Source organism: Mesocricetus auratus, unplaced genomic scaffold (assembly GCF_017639785.1).
Source record: "Mesocricetus auratus isolate SY011 unplaced genomic scaffold, BCM_Maur_2.0 Super-Scaffold_100676, whole genome shotgun sequence".
Taxonomy (NCBI): domain Eukaryota; kingdom Metazoa; phylum Chordata; class Mammalia; order Rodentia; family Cricetidae; genus Mesocricetus; species Mesocricetus auratus.
Genome location: NW_024429266.1, coordinates 96778477 through 96801353, shown reverse-complemented (window position 1 = coordinate 96801353; position 22877 = coordinate 96778477). Strand labels below are relative to the sequence as shown.

Genomic DNA, 22877 nt, shown 5'->3' with positions numbered 1-22877 from the left:
CTAGATAATTTTTTTTAAGTTGACTGGAGTGGAGACTAAATTGTCCTTGTTTCTTAGTGTATTGACTTGGCCTCATTCTTGTTTATGTGTTTTCATTTTACATTTGGATTTTTTTTTCCTTCTTAAATTTCTGAAAACAAGCATTATTTTATTTTCTTAAGGAATAGTGTTATGGGATGAAACAAAGCTTGGGTAACTTCACTGTTTCTCTGTATCTTAAGTAAGGATTTAGAAATCTAGCTATGAACCATATGTATTTTGAGGTCCTCATGTTTTTCTCAGGTGACCTAGTATTTACTTTACCGTGATATATTGACTTCCTGAACAGATGGTTCAGATGAGATTCAGAGAAAGATGCTGTAAAGATTAATGAAGGGAATAGACTAGCTTTGTAACCTGGCACGTGGCATAGTAAAGTGTGAGTATATTCAAGGACTGGGCAGTGCCAGCTTCTAAAGGCAATGAGCATACTTTCTGAAGACGGCCATGATCCTTAGCTGTAGTAATTAGCAGCAAGGCTGTCACCAGTGCAGACTTGCACAGATGATGGGTGTGTGGGTGTGTGTGTGTGTGTGTGTGCGCGCGCCTGCATTTGTGCACACTTATGCCCACAAACCTGCAGTGGTTTCTGTATAGAGGTTAGGCTGTAGTAGAGACATTTGTAGTAGTAAGTCCCTGGTAAGAACCCGTCTCCAGAACCTTCCAAGTGGCTTTATATTTTTGTTAGTATTCTGAAACAGTATTTTTATCTCAAAGATAAAAAAATTTGGATGCTGCCGGGTGTTGGTGGTACACGCCTTTAATCCCAGCACTCGGGAGGCAGAGGCAGGCAGATCTCTGTGAGTTGGAGACCAGCCTGGTCTACAAGACCTAATTCCAGGACAGCCTCCAAAGCCACAGAGAAACCCTGTAAAAAATATATTGGATGCTTTAAGTTATGTTCTAACTTTTACATGTATATTGGTAAAAACCAGTCTTCTTAATTAACATTTTTCTCTCCATTCCAGGGAAAATTCTTATTTCTTTAACATTTGGAAATAAAGCAGCTGTTTTGAAGATTAGACCTTAAGGTATGGGGTGTCCATGACTACATTTCTGCTTAGCTTTTTACTTGTCCTCTAGAAGTAATACCTTCTTAGATGTGTATTTCACGGGACACGCACACATATGTGAGTGATTTTAATAGATATGCTTTCATCATAGTGTTGTGTATATCACGGGACACACATGTGATTGTGTATATCACGGGACACACATGTGAGTGATTTTAATAGCTAATGCTTTCATTCATAGTGTGTATTTCACAGGACACACACGTGAGTGATTTTAATAGATAATGCTTTCATTCATCATCGTGTAGACAATGTCTGTTTAAGGTAAAGCTGCTTTTGCTAAAACTTTGCTGTAGTGTCTCCCTCAGCCTCTTCTAGATTCATTAGCTGGTAAGATTACTTTGAAAAGAACCTTGAAGTTGCCCCAAGATGCCCTAAGACTAAGTTTGCCACACAAAGGAAATTCATTTGCCCTAGAGGGACAAAGGGCAGTGAATAAGAGGCAACAATAGGAGATAGAGGATGAGGGAGAAGAGAAAAAGGGGCAAAGGAGAGAGGGAAGGGATCATTGCTCCTAGGAGCAAAAGACTGCCTCTAGATGCTAGACAGAAAGAAAGCCTCTAAGCCTTCCCAGGCAGATGGCTGCGTCCCGAGCGCTGTATTACTAACTCTTAGTTGTCAGAGTGCCAATTGTCAGTAGGCCCAAGCAAAATCCTCAGGCCAACACCTGCTGCAGTTATTATTCAATTTCTGGCATAATACAATGTTTACATTTCATATCTGTAGAGAATTTATTTATATCTCTAATCCTGGCATTCTTTTGCTCATTGGCTATATGACATCATAATGGCTCTGTGGGAGCTAACTTTTCAAAGAAAGGGAGTTCCTGATACCTCATTCTCTTATCATCTTTTACACCATTCTTTGCCCATCAGGATAAGCCCTATGCAGGGCAGAGGTAACTTCAGTCGATCTTTGTTGGTGTCAAGTATAATAGAAAGAAACTTGTACTTTGTTCTGATTATATTGTTCCTGAATAAGTACAGGGGTAGACGTTTCAAGACTATCTTGGAGCCTTATGAAGAGATAGATCTCTGACTGTTTTATGTGCATTACAACCCCCAAGGTGTAAGGAAGACCTTCAAGTAGATAAGATTGTCTCCTACAAGTGGGAGGGGTAGTATGCTCAGGACTTTTCTGAGGAAGCTAAGAAGCAGTACTCCTAGGACAAGACAAATGATTCTTAAGAAATGTCCCATCAATCCAGTATCTCCAAGTTGTATAAATATTAAAAGCCCCTGAAGCATGCAAACTGTGGAGAGCAAAACCAAGTGGAGTGGGGGTGGGGGTATCGGCCTTTGTGCCTGGAGTTGTGGGGCAATTGTGAGCAACATCATAGAGAATTTGCATATTGCTAAATGTGTAGTAAACCCTATTTGAAAACTTGTGATCACATTGGAGGTAGCATGCATACAAATAAGCCTTTTCTATTTTGCTTTCAGGGTTTTCGTAAATGAGTAAAGGGATTTTCCACAGAAACAATGTCTTCGGTAAGTTGATGTTTAATTTCATTTAGGACACACAGTGTACACACACATTGGATCTACTTTATGCCTTGATTTTAAATTAACTTACTTTATACTTGAAATTTACTGTAGTGTCAACACAATGGAATAGTGATCCCTTTACTTTTTCATGTGATGACGTTGTATTACAGTTCTATATTTATCTAGTAATTATTTGTTGCCTGTATTCTTTACAAATATCTCCACATAAGTTGTACACATATACTTTATGAAGACATTGCAGTTTTACTAGTTTAAACCACGGGCAAATTCTTTTCTTTTGTTTTTGTCAGCTTGTATTAGGTTTTTATGTGCTGAATTGTGACTTAATAGATTGTAAATCTAATGAAAAATCTTTATACTTTTGGATACATTTCTTAACCAATTTTTCATTGCTTTATTAAAGTTTGGTGTCTGATTCAGCAGTAGAAAGGCTCCCATATGCACAGCTGAGTGAACCTGAAAGAAGGCCATGTGTTGATACCTGCATTTGTTATCTATATTTCTGCATATGTGCCTGCTTGAGTTTATGGGCACCACTAGCATGCAGGTGCCCACTGTGGCCGGAAGGCATTGGAGCTCCTGGAATTAGAGTTATAGGAGTATTGTGAGCCACTCAATATGGGTGCTAGAAACCAAACCTGAGTCCCCCGCAAGGAAGAGAGGTCTTTAACCACTGTGTGTGCACATGGCAAGTTCATGTGGATACCAATAACTGATGGCCAGGTGTCTTTCTGTCTCACGGTCCACCAATATATTCTGAGGCATGGTATCTCATCAAACCCAGAGGTTGCTAATTGTAGTCCAGCTAGCCAGCTTGCTCCCAGGGTCCTCTGTCTCTGCCTCCATAGCAGTGTGATTGCAGGTGAGCTGCAGACCCGGCCAGCACTGACCTGAGTGCTTTATTCCTCACACATGTATGGCCAGCGTTTCACCTGCTGACCATCTCCCCAGCCCTGCTAGGTAGATTTTCACTTTTTAGGCATATACTGTCATGACTATGCAGAACATCCATTTATTAATTTATGTTGAAGAATAACTTAGCTATACAAATAGGTAGTGACTTATGTCAATGGAATGCCTAAGTAAGAATTTTGAAGTGGTTAAGGTTTACTTGGTTGGTTGGGTTTTTGAGTAAGAAGTTAGATAGATAGTGGTCCATATCCCTAACTGTGCTGGCTTTCCCATTCATCTCAGTGTTGGGGACTTGCTCATTAATGTGGAGTATGGGTCTTTTTTGAGAGCTTAGGCACAGATCTTCTCTGTTTCTTTTGCTAAGTATCGCTCCATTATAATTGAGCTTCAGTCCTGGACAGCACAGAGCTCCGGTAGCCTCTCTGGGTGTCCAGAGACGTCATCACAATAGTCATCTCCATCAGGAAGATTCTCTTAAAGCTTTACATCGAGTTAAAAGTATTTCCTTTCTGATACTGCTTCAGCTACTGGATTTCAATGCATTTTATTCTTTGTATTTTCTTGTTAAAGAAATATAATTAATACTTTTAAAGACTGGTGTGCTGATTTCTGTTTATGAGCAGAATTGTTTCAAGAAAACTAGTTGTTATCTATGGTACCCTTATGAAACTGTGCATTTTTGTCCCTAATCACACCCCTGAAGTCATTTCTTTAAATCTTTTGGAATGAAATGGCACAAGCTTAGTAATTCACAGTGTTACCGTAATACTGTAAAATGTAAATACTGGCTGGTAAATTTACGTCTGTCTTTCTTTAGGGCTCAGTAGCACCTTATACATACACACCCCTGAATCTGCTCAAGGATGGCACAGTTGTCAATGTCTGTGGTGTTGTGAAATTCTTTAAGCCTCCATACCTCAGCAAAGGAACCGGTAGGTGTCTGAGTTGGGGGTATTTTATGGATGAGAGCCGCATTGGTGGTCTCAGAGCCACAACTTCTTCAGTAACCTAAGTCTCAGAATGATGTCTTTCAGTTCTGATTTTCAGTTGCCTAATGGAACTGATGTGTGTTCTTTGGCCATTTTAATTAATGAAGTGAATGTGGTCTTTGGGTTCCAGAATCTTGTTCAACACAATACAAATGCAATTTTTAGAAGGATGCTAAGTGACATGAGAATGTACGGAAGTATAAAATTTGTTGATCAAGGTAAATATATTACCACATATTAAACATTCCAGTAATGTAATGATTGCACTCAAATCTGGCATAGAAATGAAAAGTAAACAGAAAAAATAGGCGACTGTAGCATCTGTGTAGGCTATGTTAAGATGATAAGTGTGCTGGGAGGGGAAGTGAATAAGTATTTTTATGTAATTGAGGTTAAATATCTACAACCTTAGAATAGATTACTGTTATTATAAGGTATATTACCTGAGTCCCATGTTATCTACAAAGAAAATACCTGTGAGAAACATACATACAATATAAAAAAAAAATCAAGGATTGTCATTAAAGAAGCTCATTGTAGACTGTATATAAGAAATTATCTCAACTTCACCTCACCTCAACGTATGAGTCTCACAGCAACATTAATGCCAGTCAGTAAAAAGGGCAGATTATCAGGTATGGTCAGCGTTTTGCTGCTGTATTCAGCATGGTGCTAGTCTTAGCAAAATGGTTGAGGGAGGGCTGGGGTGTAAACAGTGACAGCTAATTGGGCAAGAAGAAATTAAATTGTGTCTGTAAAGAATGCAACTTTGTAAGTAGAAAACATTAAATACCATGCCAAACAGTGCCATTGAGAGCTAATAGAAGAATCCACCAACGTTACAATGTTCAAACTTAGCATTACATAAGTTGCCTTTCTGCACATCATTGAATAACAGTTTCATAGGGTAACAAAGCACTGTGATTTAGAACAGCGTCAATACTGTAGTGTAGGTAGGTATGACCTTATTTGGCTTGTGCTCTGAACAGTACAGAATATTTCTGGGATCAGTTAGAGGTGACACAAGCAAGCGAAACAATGTCCTATGCCCATAGATAGCAAGGCTCAGTAGTCATAAGAAGTTTACAATCTTCAAAGAAATGTGAAGAAATACGACAATCTTAAAAAAATCCCAGAGGCTCTTTTTTTAAATAGGAAAAGAAAAAAAAATCAGTCTTCAAATATATGTAAGAATGAGCTTTAGTGGGCTGAAAAAGCAAGGGATCTCATATTCTTATTTTTACCAATGTACAATACATTGATTTTCTCTGGGGATGACTGTGGCGTCTGAGATATCGGAAAATGAAATACAAGACGTCCAACTGTTTGTGCTAAGAGAATGCATCTGTTACCTTTATTGCCTGGAGAATGCGTGTGTGTATGTGTCACACCTGTGTCTTGGAAGTTCCAAGAGTTCTCGGTCTCTCTCCCTCTGTCCCTCTTTCCCTCTCTTCTTCACTCCCTGTCTCCCTCTCTTCTGCTTACAGGACAGTGGAAGAGATTGTGTTTTCCTTGTGCTACATGTTAATGTTAGTGGGGCAAGTTGGGAGCAGTAAGCCAGGACTAGAAAACAGGATGCACTTAGACTGGAAAACAGGGTGGGTTTGCTGACTGACCAGCGACTCACAGAAACCCTGTGGGGGCTGGGACCCGACAGATGACTGTGTGAAGACTGTTAAATGTGGGGATGATTATGAAGTAGATCACACCAGAGGTTGCACCTGTCAAGTCTCGCCAACTGACTGCCCAAATGTGAGCTGAACCAGAGACACACCAAAGCAAACAGGAAAAGCCCATGAGACTTCAACCCTACATAAAGAATTACAGGCAACTGAGGAAAGCTGAGAGTGTAGAAACAGGGAAAATCACACAGATTGCTTATCTATTACCAAATGCCACCACACCTGAGTTTTTTTGGTTGCTTGTTTGTTGCACATATAGGTTTTCAGGATCAAACATGAGTACTCAAGGTTACTCAGCAAGCACCTCCCTGACCAAGATATCTCCCTTGCTCTCCTTTTAGATTCCCCCCCCTTTTTTTTGAGCCATGGTTTCTTTGTATAATCCTGGTTGTTCTGGAACTACCTCTGTAGCCCAGGCTAGCCTCGAACTCACACAGAGATCTACCTGCCTCTGCTTCCCAAGTGCTGGGACTAAAGGCATATGCCACAGTTGCCCAGATTCTTTTGGATTCTTTAAGATGCCATTCTGTCATCAATATGACTCTTTATGGGTGTGTGGTATTATTTATATAGGAAGGCAGCACTACGGTCTTTGTGTGTGTGTGTGTGTGTGTGTGTGTGTGTGTGTGTGTGTGTGTGTGCGCGCGTGCGCATGCTGGTAACCAAGGTTTCTCCTCTTAGCCTCAGTGAAGATTCTTTGTATAAGTGGCAGGTTATCAAAGTACACCATTGTTTCTGGCAAAGCAGCCACATGTTTGACTACAAAATTCCTTGTTTTCACCATTAGTAAGAAATGAGCTAAAACTGAAAAGATGTGGCTTCAACTCTAGCTACAGCATGGTGGGTTCCAGCAGCAGCTTTTGTAGTGTGTGAAAACCCCGCTGCAGAGTTAGGCATAGGGTGGGGTTTGAGAAACAGCAACTGCTTTAGAAAGTACTTTGGGGACTGTGGTAGTTTGGTTGTGTTTGGCCCCATCATTTCATAGGGAGTGGCACTATTAGGAGGTGGCTTTTGGAGTGGGGGTAGCCTTTTTGGAAGAAGGGCATCACTGTCAGGCAAGCTTTGAGATTTCAGATACTCAGGATACCTACCATCCAATGAGTCAGTCAACTTCCTGTTGCCTCTGAGTCAAGATGTAGGACTCTGTGCTCCAGCACCACCTCTGCCTGCATGCCTCCATGCTCCCAGACATGATGTTAATTTACCAAACCACTGAAATTGGAAGGAGCCTCCTCAATTAAAATGTTTTCTTTATAAGGCTTGCCACGGTCATGGTGTCTGTTAGCAGCAATAATAAGCTAAGACAGGGATGGTAATGCCATATGGGAAGAATAATTGCCTAAGTGTTTTAGATACATATTTCTGTATGCATAGTCTTCACTCTTACTCACTAGTGTTCAGGTGCTGGAAAGTACTTTGCATGCTATAAGAGGAGAAAGGTAAACAAATCCCTTGATCTGCAGTGATGGCCTGTCTGCATGATACTCTGGAGCAAGAGTTGTGGGACTAACCAGCCACTGTCTGATTAGGTTTAAGGCCTACTCCATGAGATGGAACCCATGACTGACAGTCTTCAGGTGGCCAAGAACCTGAGACTAGATGGGCCATGAACCTAGGAGAAAACTACTACTGTTATGCTAACAGAGTATAGCAATAACACGACCCCTGTTAGCTCATGGGGGTCTGCTAGACTCATAGATCCATGTCTCGTTCAGCCATCATCAGAGGAGCTTCCTCCTGTAGCAGATGAGACCTGAAACAGAGATCCACAGCCAGACAGTGCACAGAGCTCTTGGAACATTTAGCCCTAAATGGGATGTCTCCATCAAATCCCTCCCCTTTGGCCCCTAAGAACCCTGTGGAAAAGGAGACGGAAAGAATGCGAGGAAACCAGCCCTTCCAGACATAAGAACTGATGAACATATAAACTCACAGAGACTGTGGCAGCGTGCACAGGACCTGCACAGGTCTAGACCAGATGGGTGCCCAGTGATGAGAGGGGAAGTGAACACAAGCCCCCATCCCTAACACGGAAGCTATCTCCAACTGACAGCTGCTCATAAAAAAAAAAGGTTAGATTTTTCCAGCAGAGTATCACTGGGTATATAAACTGCAGTTGAGGCCAGGCTCCATGCCAGCAATAGATGACAAATGCACTCTGAACGCAATGGTATTTTAGGAGGGTGTGTGTGTGTGTGTGTGTGTGTGTGTGTGTGTGTGTGTGTGTGTGCGCGCGTGCGTGCGTGCGTGCGTGTGTGTGTGTGTGTGTGTGTGTGATAATGCTTTGTCTGGTTTTATTTGTTTTGTTTTCTTACAGGTTTATATATTATGCTTTCTGGTTTTGTTTTTTTAATGGTATTTCTGTATGTGAGTGTACATGCTTCTCTGTGTTTCTTATGATTTTTCTTTGACTCTTTTTCTTATGTTTTGTTCTATTCTGCTTTTGATTTTGCCTGTTTTCTAATGTGATAGGGAAAGAAAGGGTGTGGATTTGGGTAGGGAGGATCTGAGAGAGGTTGAGGAAAGGGAAAAAAAACGGATAAGAATATATTACTCAAAAAGTACTTTCAATTTCAGAATTAAAGAATTAAGTTTTGTAAAAATAATGTACAAAAAGAGAAGTCATAAATGATGCTGCTGGATGCATATTATTTTTTAATCTGGGGAATTACCGCCCTCGGTGGGTTGGTTTTTGTCATCTTTACACGAATATAGATATATCTGGAAAGAGAGCAGTCTTAATTTGGAGCATGACTCCCATCAGATTGGCAAGTCTGTGAGTGTTTTCTTGCTTCAAGGTTGATTTGGGGAACTCAGCCCAGTGTGGGTGGTGGCGGGTGGTCCTGGGTGGATAAGAAAGGCTGCTGAAGAAGCCATGGGAACAAGCCTGTGAGCATCCTTCACCCATGGCCTTGACTTCAGTCCTGCCTCCAGTTCCCGCCCCGACTTCCCTCAGTGCTAAACTGTGATCTGGAAGCCTAAGCTGAAATAAACTCTTCCTCCCCAAGTGGCTTTTGGCCATAGTGTTTCATCACAGCAATAGAAGCTCCAACTAAGACCTCTCCTACCCTGGTTGTACATTTGATTTCTTGAGATACAACAGGTGGATCCTAAGTATGACAGTGCCGGTGCCCCGCCTCCAGATGTCAGTATTTTCAGAAGAGGAATATTTTAGATCAAACTTTTTTACTATGGAGATGTTATTCCTTGTGAACATCATTGCTTCCTTTTTTCTTATTGACTCTTACATATTCGTCCATTTAAATATCTATATTAATTTATTTGTTTGGATACTTGGTGGGAATGATTTGTTTCTCCACCTTCTTGATTTTGAAGTGATGAAAAAGTTATATCTTCTCTAGAAAAAATAGTTCAGAATATTTTTTAAATAGTTTATTTTTATTTTAATTGGTGTTTTGCCTACATGTGTGTCTGTGAGAGTGTCAGATCTTGGAGTTACAGACAGTTGTTAACTGCCATGTGGGTGCTGGGAATCAAATCCGGGTCCTCTGGAAGAGCTAGTGCTCTTAACCACTGAACCATTTCTCCAGCCCCAGAATATTTATTTTTGTTTCATTGCTTGTCTTAAGGTTAATTTTTGTGGATTAGTTTCACAGTGATATTGCTTTTTTTTTCTGAAAAGACAATAATAGAGAAGAGTAATATTTGGCATTCTGACATCAACATATTCTTATTTTATACATGATTTGAAGTATAAATTAATTTGTGTTAAATATTTTTGTTTCCCAGATTATTGTTCAGTTGTAACAATTGTGGACCAGACAAATGTGAAGTTAACATGCATGCTCTTTAGTAGGAACTACGAAGACCTTCCAGTCATTTATAAAGTTGGAGATATTGTTTGCTTCCGTGGGCTAAAGGTATGATTCATACTTTGTACATTGTACATTTATTAGACAAGTAGTCTCCATTGTTCAACAAAAGTATCTAGTACTAACTATGTAGCTGCCTTCTTAGAGAGAGACAGTATACATTCCAGAAGACAAGAAATGTAAATGGTATCAGTTATCAGTCATTTAAGTGAATTACCTGCTGTCTTTCCCAAAGCATACATTGGCAGCTATGATTCAGACTCGTTCTCGTTTGTCCTCTCAAATATGGTTGATGTTGTCAAGTTTCCATGTGGAATTTGTCAAGGACAGGAGCATACATTCTCGTAACTTCATCTTATTTAGTTTGACTTTATTTCAGTTGGGGTCTTACTGTTGCCCTGTCTGACTTGGACTCCTGAAGTGTGAGCTGTGTAGTCCTGCTAAGCTGGGAAGGGGAAGGTTAAAATTCAGTTCAACCAAAAGAACTTGACTCTTCTGGCCACAGCACTAGAGAGAAAAGTCTCTACAGTATGTTCCAGGGTCTGCTTTTTGCCCATGAGGACTTGACTGAAAGCTATGCTGTATGGGCAGGACAAGATCACTTGAGGATTGCAAGAACAGAGAACGGGAGAGGAGTAGCAGTAGGGACGATGCAGGATGCTCTGGGGCCAGCCTAGTGAGGCATACATCACCTTAACCTCTTTAGCACTATCATTTTTCCTTATTACTGTGACAAAGTGTTATCAAATGCAACTTATGAAAAGATCAGTTTGGGTCAGTTTCATGGTAGAGATATTGGCATTGTTCCCCACATGGGCCAGAGCAGGAAGCAGAGGAAACAACACTAATAATAAGGGTGGTAGGTCCCTCGTTCCAACAACCTAGCCCCAGTGCTCCACAGTGGCCACCGACAGGGCTGCTGGCACGGGAGCATGTGGCCGGCCTTGCACACAAAGTCCTGCCTTATTCACAAAGGCTGTCACCCCGTAGAAAAGCTTCTGTTAAAACCTACACGATTCCACAAAGAAGGCTGTTTGCAGGGTGAGTCCCACTGAGGAGGAAGGGCTTTGGGAAAACCGTGTGCTTCCTGCAAATTCACTCTAAGAAAGCGTAAACTCAATATTTTGTCTGTCTCCGGAGCTCAGCTAGCAACTGGCCACAATGAACAAAACTGCCCCTCAAGAAGAAGTAACATAATTCAGAGCCTTTGCAGTGTTTTACTACAGCGTCTAATCAAGAAGAAAAACCAAAAGAGAAACAAACAAACAAATAAAAAACCACTAGACACAAGTAGAGGAGCTTAGAAGAAGAGAGTTTTTAAAAAGCAGTTGGACTTTCCAAAGGAATTCCACAGGGCCCAGATATCAAGTCTATTAAACAGTGATTTCCCAGTAGATACTGTAATTTTTTTCCAAAAGATTAAGCAAAGTAATTTCAGCAAATTAAAAAATATCAAATGAGTAAAAGAAAATAAGTAGTAAAAGAATAATAGACTCTGAAAAGGAAACATAGAAATTCAATATCTAAAAACACAAGCAAATGAAAAGTCTACTGGAAGGTTAATATATATTAGGCATTGAAGACAGATCCAATCCAAGACATTACCAGGTATGAAGAACCAGTACTAGATAAAAAATATATAGACCACAGTGGGCCTTCGGGACAACATCCAGTAGTATAACTAACATGTAGTTAAGGAGAAAAGAAGTGAATGGGGATATGTATACATATATACAATATGTATACATATACATGCATATACACCATCTTGAAAAGTCCAATTCAGAGAGAACCCATATTCCGTATGAGAGAAGAGTAGCAATGGTTTTTGATAAGAATTCATTTGCCTAGTTTTTTATCTAAATAAAATATGCTTCAGTAAAGTGAAACCTTTCCAACTAGAAACTTGTTAAGAAATGGCAAAACTGAGAGTGAATAAATATGAAGCTCTTTTGTTATTGTTCTAGTAATTTCACTGGGATAAGTGACTATTTTGAGCAAGAGCGATCATGTCGGGTGACAGTGGCACCAAGTGCCATCGTGTAGTAGAGTGTGCAGAGGGCAGTGGGGTAGAAAGCAGAGAGGGTGCTAAAAGTCGTGACTCGACACCCACTTAGGCATGAGGAGCTATTTATGCCCGGGACATAATGGAACCCTAGGAATACCAGAGGAACACAGACGGGGACAGAAGGAAATCAGCCCTGTGCAGAGCTCCTGGGCCTGTGTCAGTAATGATTTTAGAATGAGTATGTCCTGACTACCAGGAAAGTATAAATATATAAATATCAAGAAATCTTGTGCTCCATTCAAAAGTGCACTTTTGAATATAAAGACGTAGGAAAAAGGCAACAAGAAAATGAAATAATTATTTTTTACTATCAGACATGAAGTACTAGCAGAGATTTGTGAAGAGAAAGGGAGAATTTTATGTGAGCAATAGTCAGTTTGTGAAGGAAACACGAACACCACATATTTGATGGTTGTACATTTAGTAGACGAGCCTGCAGACTTCTGCAGGGAAAGTCCATCCTGACCCAGCATACTCAGTAATAACGGTAACTTATCCTGTGCTGTGTGTGCTTGCTTCACACGCTTTTGGTTCTAGATTTCACTGTACCACATTATCCTTTCCTCTAGTGACAATTCGACTTGAATAAATTAAGCATTTAAATGTAAGAATGCAAGTTTGGAACCGGGCGTTGGTGGCGCACGCCTTTAATCCCAGCACTCGGGAGGCAGAGGCAGGCGGATCTCTGTGAGTTCGAGGCCAGCCTGGTCTACAGAGTGAGTTCCAGGACAGCCTCCAAAGCCACAGAGAAACCCTGTCTCGAAAAACCAAAAAAAAAAAAAAAAAAAAAGAATGCAAGTTTGGTAGAATCAGGATAACTATTAACTGCTATTTTGAAAAGTATAAATGTTACTGTTTAAGTTTTGATTCTTGTGTACCCTGATAGAGTATCCGTTGGTTGCATTGTTTCATGAACTAATTCAGTAAGAAATAGTAGCATTTCCCCACTTCTCAGCTTCATCTATCTTGTCTGTTTTCTGCTTTGTCCCATGTTCTTAGATCCAGTTATATAAAAGGGAGCTTCAGGGAATCAGCCACTATGGTTTTGCATCTTTGGCTTTTGATGGCGCCTTAGGGTCTCCTGTCATACAGCGTACTTCAAGCACAAGCTTTAGCTTCACCGTTGGGGACCACAATATGGTAGAAGCCTTACGGGCTTGGGCATCCACGCATGTCCCAGCTTCTTCCACCTCACTGAAGCTCTCTGACGCCCAACCTATGCAGTATTGTGACCTGACCTGCCAGCTCCTGGGCAAAGCACAAGTGGATGGAGCATCATTCCTTCTAAAGGTACATTTTTAAATACTTGGAGCCATGCGCTAGTGCGCCTGTCAGTAAGAAGTCTGCAGAACTCTGAGTTAAAATTCCCGATACTGTACTCCTGCATTTCTCTGCGCTTCCCTTCCAGAGAAAACAGTATTGTCAAACGTGTATTTTACAAACTATGTGACATGCTGCATTTATTTCTTATCTTATAAATAAGAAACACAGAGTTCTCTTTAGCGACTCTCCTGTGTGTTTCTGCTGCTTTGTGAAAGTTGGCTATGTTGTCACCCATTTTCTTTTTTTTTTTATATATTTTATTTTCCAGTTTAAATTTAGATAAGAAGCGAGGTTGCTTCACAAGTCAGTTCCAGGTCCCTCTCCCATTCCCTCCCCTCCTCCCGTGTCCTCCCCCCATCTCCCCCCCCCCATTATCCCCTCATTCCCCCAGGGAGGGTGAGGCCCTCCATGGGGGTGTCCATAGTCTGTCATTTCATATAGGGCAGGGCCTAGACCCTTCCCCAAGATTTCAGGGTGAGAGTGCACCTCACATTGTTCTATGGGAGTCCAAAGTCCGTGTGTATACTTGGGATGGGTACTGATCTGCTGCCCAAGGCTCAATAGATTCCCTAGGCCTCCTCACTGACACCCAGATTCAGGGGGTCTTGATCAGTCCCATGCTGGATTCCCAGGCTGATGCCTGGGATTCAAGAGTTAACCTTTGTCTGGTCAGCTGTTTCTGGGGGTTAAACCAGCTCAGTCTTAATCCCTTTGATCATCAGTCCTCCCTCTCTGTTACTGGCTTTCTTGAGTTCAGCTCAGTACTTAACCAAGGGAGTCTGCCTCTTCTTTGATCAGCCACCCCTTTTCTATCAGGGTCTGTTTCATTAAATTGTGTCCCCTGTCATCACTGCCTAGCTCATGGGAGGGGCATAGATAACACTAAGATGTTCCTTGTCATTCTTGTTTTTAAATCAATCAGTAAAAAAAAATACAGTAACATGAATGCCCACGAATGACCTGCCGAAGGTCGTTACTTAATCATATCCCTTGTTTGGCAGCACTGTACAGGATTATTTTGAGCAGTACTGCTTTGACCAAGGCCGTGTGCTTGATTCTCTGTCACTTGTGATAATCAGACAAGCATTGGAGTGTTGTGGTGCTTAGACAAGACTCAGAGCTTGCTGGTAGTGCTGGCATGTTGAAAAGAAACACTAATTTATAGTAGCAGCCTTACGGAAACAGTTCTGTGAGAAACTTCATCTAGGGAAAGTAAAGGAAGGAAGTCTGCACTGAACTGGAAGCGGCGTATGTCACTTACAGTTAGGTAAGTCACCCAGGTTCCCTGACCAGCATGACTCTCAGCACACGGCGTTTCCCTGCAGTGCAGCATTCCCACGAGCAGAAGAGTTATTTCCTCTTCCAGCCTTAGTACGGTACTAACTGAGGCCCCTTCTTAGTAATTGTGATGCATCCGTTTCAGGTTTTCTCAGCGTCCATGTGTTCTAGCATCATTTAAGCCACTGACCACAAGCAGCCTAGGGAAGGGAAGGTTTATCTGGTTTATACTTCCAGGTCACAGTCCAGAGGAAGTCAGGGCAGGTACTCAGCCAGGAACTTGAAACTTGCTATACCACACCAAGTTACCTCTATATTCCAAATGGAGACTTCACGCATACTCAGTAAGTGTGGCAGAAATCATGAGGGTGCTACCACTTGTTCACTGAATTATAGACCACCTTATGCTCAGCTAGGTTTGTTACTTGGTTCAGGACTACCAGCCTAAGCATGATGCTACCCACAGAACTGGGCCTTCTTGTATCCATTAACAATCAAAACAGACCCCTGCACACAAGCCAGTCTGATCTTGGCAGAATAGTGAGGCTCTCTTCTCAGATGAATCTGGGCTGTGTTAAGTTGCCAGTTAAAGTTAGCCAGAACACCATGTTTTACCAGTGGTTTAAGAATCTATTTTTTTTATTACATATATATGCGTCGGAATGTGCACATTTGTACAGGTGAGGCCGTAAGTGTGTGTCTGGCCCAGCAGTGGTGGTGCACACCTTTAATCCCAGTACTCCGGAGGCAGAGGCAGGCGATTCTCTGTGTGTTGGAGGCCGGGCTGGACTGACAGCCTCCAAAACAATACATAAAACCCTGTCTTGTAAAAACAACAACAAAAAAAAAACAAACAAAAAACAAAAGAGTGTGTCTGATCCCCTAAGCTTGGAGTTACAGGTGGTTGTAGGATATTTGACATGGGTGGTGGAAACCAAATTCATGGCATCTGAAAAAGCAGTATGCATTGTCGACTATTGAGTCAGCTTTCCTGCCCTCAGTAATCTTTAAAAACCTTTAAAAAATGATTTCACCCTTTTTTTCTGTTACTCTGTTTGTATAATGAAGGTGCTGAACAAAGCTTTTCAGTTGTAATTTGTTCAAGCATACCATGCTTTCTTGTTACTCAGTTTGAAACGTGGAATCTCATGGTTTTAATAATTTTATTTCATCTCATGTCTTTGTTTTTGGTAGTAACTCAGAAGTTATTCCTACCCTAGAGCTGGGGCTGTGTGTGTGTGAGCCAGGAGTGTTTGAGCATAGAATAGGGGGGAAAAAGTCAGATTACAGCAGGTTAATGTTTTGTGTGGTGTCATATGGCGATTTCTTTCTTTTTTTTGTCTTCACATCTTTCTACATTTTTGATATGACCTACAGTTCATGTTGAGTTGTATCACAACCACAGAATGATGGAAATCACCTTTTAAAGGATTAAGGATATCAGGGTACATCTGTTCATTTTTAAATTTGGTTCTGTTTTTACATGTTGATTCTTAAGCTTTGTTTACCTCCCAATGGCAGGTCTGGGATGGCACCATGACGAAGTTTCCCTCTTGGAGAGTCTGTATACAAGACCTTGTTTTCGAAGGTGACTTAAGTCACATTCTGCGGCTACAGGATCTGGTGATAGACATTGTAGTTTATGATAATCATGTCCACACGGCAAAATCCCTGAAGGTGATGTTAACTAGAAAGATGCATATTATTTTGTTGCTATGTTTTTTTAGGTTGTAATTAGTTGTATTTTTTGTTCATATAATTTTTTTGCAGATTTGTTATTTAGAGTCTAGAAATTAATTTCAAATTTACTTCTTTTCAGCTCTTAAGTTTATAAAACATGTGTGTCTAAGTTAGAGTGAGGTCTGAACCCATCCTAAGGGTACACAAATTCTCTCGTTGTAATCTTTATTTGAGAATGTAATTATATAACATGATTTACCCGCTTCCTTCCCCCAAACCCTCCCATGTAACCCTCACACTTGCTTCCTTCAAATTCTTGGTCTCCTTTTCTTTGTTGTTAATGAGTGTGTGATTGAGTGTGAGTCATAAATATGTAAATACTGTCTGTTTGACCCGTATGATATTACTTGTATGTCTGCTTTCATGTTTAATGCTGCCCATTTGTTATTTGATAGCTAATTGGTGTGCTTGTTCCCGGAGACTATTTCTCCCACTCTCTGGTCTCCTTAATTGCCTGTTCAGCTCGTGTTTAGGCAGCCTTGGTGATGAGACTTCATGAGTTTAGATTCTCTTACATTTCTAGGAGACACATTGTCACCATAAACTTCCAGTTCCTATGTCTCTTATAATATTTATTCCCTGTCTTCTGAAATGACCCCTGAACTTTAGGTACAAGACTTGTGCTGTAGGTGTGTATTTATCAGGACTAGACCATACAGTTCTACATTTTGCTTGTGGTTTTTCTGTAATGATCTTTGTCCATTCTAAGGAAGTTTCCTTGAGTGGTGATAACTACACTTACTTGTGGGTATAAGGACAGATATTTAGAGCATAGTTAGGATTATGCTGGTTTACTAAAGTAGCAGTTGTAGGTTCTCTTCCAAAATCTGTGTCTTCACTAGCCCTGGGTAGTTGGCTAAGTGTCCAGTACCTGGCATGGTTTCCCTTTTGTGAAGCTGGCATTAAATCCAACTAGAGAACTGTGGGCTCCCTCTAAACTGTGCATGCCAGCGCTGCATATTGAGGGTTTTTGTTGTGCATGCTGGTCATTGCTACAGTTCAGAGACATCATAGCTGGGTAGGACTGTTGGTTGCTTCTCCCCTTTGGAAGCTCACATTGTACCTTCTGGTACCATGATAGCCCGTCTTCAGGGAGGGGGCCCTCAGGTCAGTTCCAGCTCAGGTTCTCTGTGAAATTCTTTTTAAATTAAGCTATTCTTATAATATCCTAGTGTTTTCTACAGATATGCAAATATAAAATGACATTTTAAACTTTTTGCCTATAAGAAGCTAGAACCATACTTTTTAAATACATACTCTTGTCTTGATACAATCTTGAAAACAGTATAAGGCATACATACTTGTTACTACATCTTGGCCTTTAGTGGACCAGTAACTGTAGTTTGGCTACAGGAGAAAATAAAGATATTGTAGTTGTTTTTTTTCTCTCTCCTCTTTGTTTCTTTTTCTTCTCTCTCTTTTTTTTTTTTTTTTTTTTGGTGGGAACATTCTTATTTTTGATAGTTCTATATTGGTTAGACTATTGTAACAGACTAAACTACACTTTTGTGTTTTTATTGTCATTTCTCTGCTTATAAAATCTTACTGCGTTATTGACCAGACGAAGCAACTAATAAGCAGCAGGCACATTTCATAATAACATTTACTCAAGCTCTAACGAGATACAGCATTGTCTCTAGGAAGCATTTCTGATAATAGCAACTTGCCATCTTTACTCTGTGATCTTGTTAATAGTACAGTGCGGTGAAGGGTAATAGACAACCACGCATTCACTGTTTACACTTCCTCCTGGAGATTTGACCACAGGTATTTCAGACTCCTCCAAAGTCAAGCCACACCTGGGACCTTCTGGTGCCCCCACGACCTCAGCCTCTTGCTTGCTTTCCAGAATGATCTTCGCCTTTGTCTTTCATGCTCATTTTTAGAAAAAAAATTCAGATGTCATTCATGAAAGACACTGAAGTTCTGACTCTTAATTTTCTTAGATTTAAAAGTTAATGGGAAGGAAATTATGTTTTTGATAGTTAAGCCTCTGTTAATGTAATTCTTTACTCTCCAAATTTAGCCTTTTTTCTGGTCCTTTGATGGTTAGAAATATCTGTTCTACTAATAAAAAGTAAAAAACATTTCAAAAATCATGTAAAATAGAAATTGCTTTATTTACTCTCCTAGTAGCTCCCTTTGTGTCTCTCTTAGAAAATATTTATTTCCCTTGTTTTTCCTTTTTGTTTTGTTTTTCTGAAACTATATTCTTCAGTCCAACCAGGACGTGGGATCAGGGAAAGGAAGTTGGGGGATAGTGGAATAGACAGCTCCTTCTGCCTTCCTGCCCTCATAAAACCCACAGGGACCGGCAAGAAAGACCCCCAGAGCGGTGATGGGACAGTGGATCTCCGTCCCTTGCTCATTCTCCATTGTTGTGCTCCATCAGAGCTAAGATTAGCCAAGTGGAAGCTGGGTTGCACTGCCCCCCCCTTCTCTGTCTCTCTCCTTTCCCACCCCCTCCCTCTCCTTCCATTTGATACCTCTTTTCTATTGGAGTAGTCAGCACAATGATTCAGCAGGGTTTACAGGAAAAAGAGGTAGGTGGCTTCTCACTCACCTGCTGCAGTCAGGAATGCTAGCTATTTTCATGCAAGCGAGCGACAGTGTCCTTGTTTGCAGTCCTTTAGTCCATACATATACATACATGTCACTACAGTTTACATTGCCTGGCTGGGTTTGAGCCCATGCCATAAACGATAAACAGTGTTCCCCCATAGCTTAAGTTCTCTAGCAAACGTTTCGGACCAAATTTGGCAAAATAGCTGAGATTGACTCTAGAGTCATTACTTCAGAGTTCTGGCTTAATCCTGTATTTCAGTTTCTAGAATATGCTTTGCCAGATCGTGATGAAGGTGCAAGTGCTTTATTAAAACTTTTGATTTCCATAGACTTTGTAGGATGGGGAAAAGCACATGGTGGCACGTCCATATAATCCCAGCAATCAGAAGACTGTGGCTATCAGGAAAATGAACCAGTGACAAAAGTAGAAGTCACTTTCATGTAGTGACATGATTAAAGTTTTCTAGTGTCTCATAGTGGGAAGATTTTATTCCTCTTATTTAATCTCATTTTGAGTTTTTTCAAGCAAACTCTTTTCAGAAAGAACTATCAAAAAGAATTTTATGTAGGCCTTGTGGTCCTTCAGTATATTTTATTGAAGGACCTCTGGAAAGGGCCTGCTTGTGTTGTGCAATGAACACATTGGTGTGTACACAAGCCTGCCCCTACACACACGGTTTGACACGAAATCCATGAAGCTGATGGTAGGTCACAGTGCTGTCCTGCTGTCACTATTCTCTGGTTAGATGTTGTCCTTGGTTGTTGAAGTTACTAGCTCCTTTTGGTTATGAAAGTTTCAAATATAAGAAATTGTTTTCATTAGGCCCCTTTTCTGAAACGATACTCTTACATAATCTTTAAGATTGGAAGCTTCGTTAGAATCTACAGCCTCCATACCAAACTTCAGCCAGTTAGTTCAGAGTCCATGACTTCACTGATAAGGATGGAGTTTCATCTTCATGGAGGGACCAGCTATGGCCGGGGGATCAGGGTCTTACCAGAAAGTAACCCCGACGTAGATCAGCTGAAAAGGTGAGTATTTTATATCCCCGCTTTGAAAATATAAATGTGGTCATCACTAGGTTAATTTACAAGGTAGCATCATCGTTCCTGAGTTGTGTGAGGCCTTCGTCTTTTTCCCGTTTCTCTTTTCTTTGCAGAGAATTAACTCAGACTCTAGCCCTGAGTAGGCAGACTGGGCCACTGAGATTCTCCCCATCCAGCTTCATGTTCTTTCTTTCTGAAAAAGAAAAAAACATTAAAACAAACAGGAAAACAAATCAAAACACACATATAAACACAAGAAGAAAATCAACAGAGACAGAAAATAACAAAGCAAAGAGTGAACCCAAAAAATAAAACAAACCAAAAAGCTTTGTGTTGTGTTAGCTTTGCGGAATCCCAGAGACTAACCCAAGGCGTCAATACTTCTGATGCAAAAGCAAAAGGTTTCTTTTTATTGTTCAAGCTGGCCAGCTTGGATCTCACCCCATGGCAGAGAGGTGAGATCCCAACCAGCCAAAAAGAAGCTTTTAAAGGGAAGGTGGGGAGGGGAATCATGAGACCACAAGTCTCAGTTCCCAGGGTTATGGAGATTGCTTAGCACACAGTTTCCATACAAGGCCGTCTTGAAGCAAAGGGCCTTGAAGAAGGCAGGGACTATCACCTGGTTAGGTAAGGTTAATTAGCACATCCTGTGATCTAAAAGTTTTACGATAGGTAGGGCAAGAGGCTAACTGGTTCCCATCTTGTTTTTTTCTAGAGCTTTTAAGGGTATCTTTACAGAATTATATGAAATTTCTCCAATTTTTTGATAATATGTTCTAAATTTGCCTCTAAGAACCACTTTCGTTGTGTCCCATAAGGTTAGGTATGTTGTATTTTCATTCAGTCCTATAAAGCTTTTAATTTCATTCTGAATTTCTTTCTTGACCCAATTTTCTTTAGTTCAATTTCCATGAATTCATAAGTTTTCTGTTGTTTCTGTTGTTGATATTCAGATTTATTCCATAGAGGTCAGATGGGATACAGGGTATAATTTCAGTTTTCCTGTGTCTGTTGAGACTTGTTTTTTGTCCTAATATGTAGTTACTTTTGGGGAAAATTCCATGGGCTGCTGAAGAGAAAGTATATTTCTTAGTGTGGAATGTTCTGTAAATTCTGTTAGATCCATTTAGCTTGTGAGTTATTTAACTCCATGACCTGTCTATTGTCAGGAGTGAGGGATTGAGGTCAGCCACTACTTTGTGTGAGGGTTGGTATGTTGTTTTAGCTGTAGTAGTGTTTCTTTTGTGAACTTGGGCCCCTTAGTTTGATGCATAACTATATAAAATTGCAACACACTCTTGGATTTTTCCTTTGAATGTGGTAGTACCTTCCTATCTTAGGCACTGTTTAGTTTTGGTTTAAATTCAATTTTGTCAGATATTAAAATAAGTGCATCTTGGGTCTATTTGATTGAAATACCTTTTCCTATTCTTTTGCCTGAAGTGGTATCAGTTCTTGATGTTAAGGTGTGAAGGTGTGTTTCTTGATGTTAAGGTGTGAAGGTGTGTTTCTTGATGCTAAGGTGTGAAGGTATGTTTCTTGATGCTAAGGTGTGAAGGTGTGTTTCTTGATGTTAAGGTGTGAAGGTGTGTTTCTTGATGTTAAGGTGTGAAGGTGTGTTTCTTGATGCTAAGGTGTGAAGGTGTGTTTCTTGGATACAGCAAAAGGATGGATCCTGTTTTCTAGTCCAGGCGGTTAGTATTGAGGAATTGAGGCCATTAATATCAAGAGTTTGGTGTTCTGTATACTTCTTATACTTTGATAGACATCTCCTTAGATTGGGGAGATTCTCTGATATTCCTTAGTTGAAAATATTTTTTGTGCTTTGACCCAGTTTCATCCTTCTTCGAGAATTCCTATTATTCATGGAAAAGATCTTTTTATAGTGTCCCAGTTTGCTGAATATTTTGTGCCTGAATTTTTTTTTTTGACTCATCTTGTCAGTTTCTTCTCCCTCGTCTTCAAGACCAAAAGCTCTCTCTTCCGTGTCTTGTACTCTGTTGATGAAGCTTACCTGGAAAATTTTTGTTTGACATCCTTAGTTTCTCATTTTCAGTTTTATTTGAGTTTAGTTTTTCTTTAGTAATTCTCTTTATTAAATTCTACTTTCGTGTCTTTAATTGTTTTAATTATTTTAAATTCTTCATTAAGACATTTATTCCTACCATCTTTCAGGTCATTAAACATATTCATGATTGCTATTTTTAAGCGCTTGTTTTGCTTGCTTTTCTCAGAGCACATTACAATAGAGTTGTTACCTCTGAGGGAGGCATATGGTCTTGGGTGTTTATGTTTGTGTGTCGGTGCTGTGATTACGCATCTGGAGTTAAGATGTTTGAGGTATTTCTTGGTGTAGATATCTGGTCTTGTCTGTTGGGTAGGTGTTCTGTTCTTTGATTTCTTTTGCTCAGTCTGTATCCTAGCCAACTGTGGTAGCTCTGGGATCCCTGAGTCCTAGTGATGTGATGGCTGCTGTGTCCCTTGTAGAGAGAAAGCTGTTCTGGTTGGCAAGGAATCATAAAGGAATGAAGATGGACTAGAAGTAAAGGCTGAGGAGGCCGTTTTGAAATTAGTGGGGACCTGGGTCTGCACCGAGACCCTGAGTCCCAAGGGAGATGTGAACAGGGAGGAGGGACTAAAGGTCAATGGGAAGACTAAAACGAAGAGGACAGGGATAAGAATGTGGGTCCCTCATAGAGAGGGTTCTACTGGTCAGTGGAGTCATAAAAGAATGAAGGTGGATGGGCTAAAGGGGGCTGCCGGGTAGAACTATGGGGGTGAGTGGGGGCTTTGTCTACACTAAGAGGCAGTGTTCCTAGT

The 22877-nt window shown here is 40.6% G+C and overlaps 1 protein-coding gene across 5 annotated transcripts in view; it reads left to right on the top strand.

The window, feature by feature from the left end:
• Window positions 1-22877, top strand: part of LOC101844322 (protection of telomeres protein 1) — a 44606-nt gene that overhangs the window by 3520 nt on the left and 18209 nt on the right. For all 5 annotated transcript variants that reach the window (XM_040737872.1, XM_040737869.1, XM_040737871.1 and 2 more), the window contains exons 2-8: window positions 1008-1070; window positions 2555-2602; window positions 4350-4464; window positions 9954-10084; window positions 13104-13394; window positions 16227-16382; window positions 19873-20042. In XM_040737872.1, coding sequence (XP_040593806.1) covers window positions 2594-2602; window positions 4350-4464; window positions 9954-10084; window positions 13104-13394; window positions 16227-16382; window positions 19873-20042 — 872 coding nt within the window. In that variant the 5' untranslated portion in view covers window positions 1008-1070; window positions 2555-2593. The remainder of the gene's footprint in view (window positions 1-1007; window positions 1071-2554; window positions 2603-4349; window positions 4465-9953; window positions 10085-13103; window positions 13395-16226; window positions 16383-19872; window positions 20043-22877) is intronic.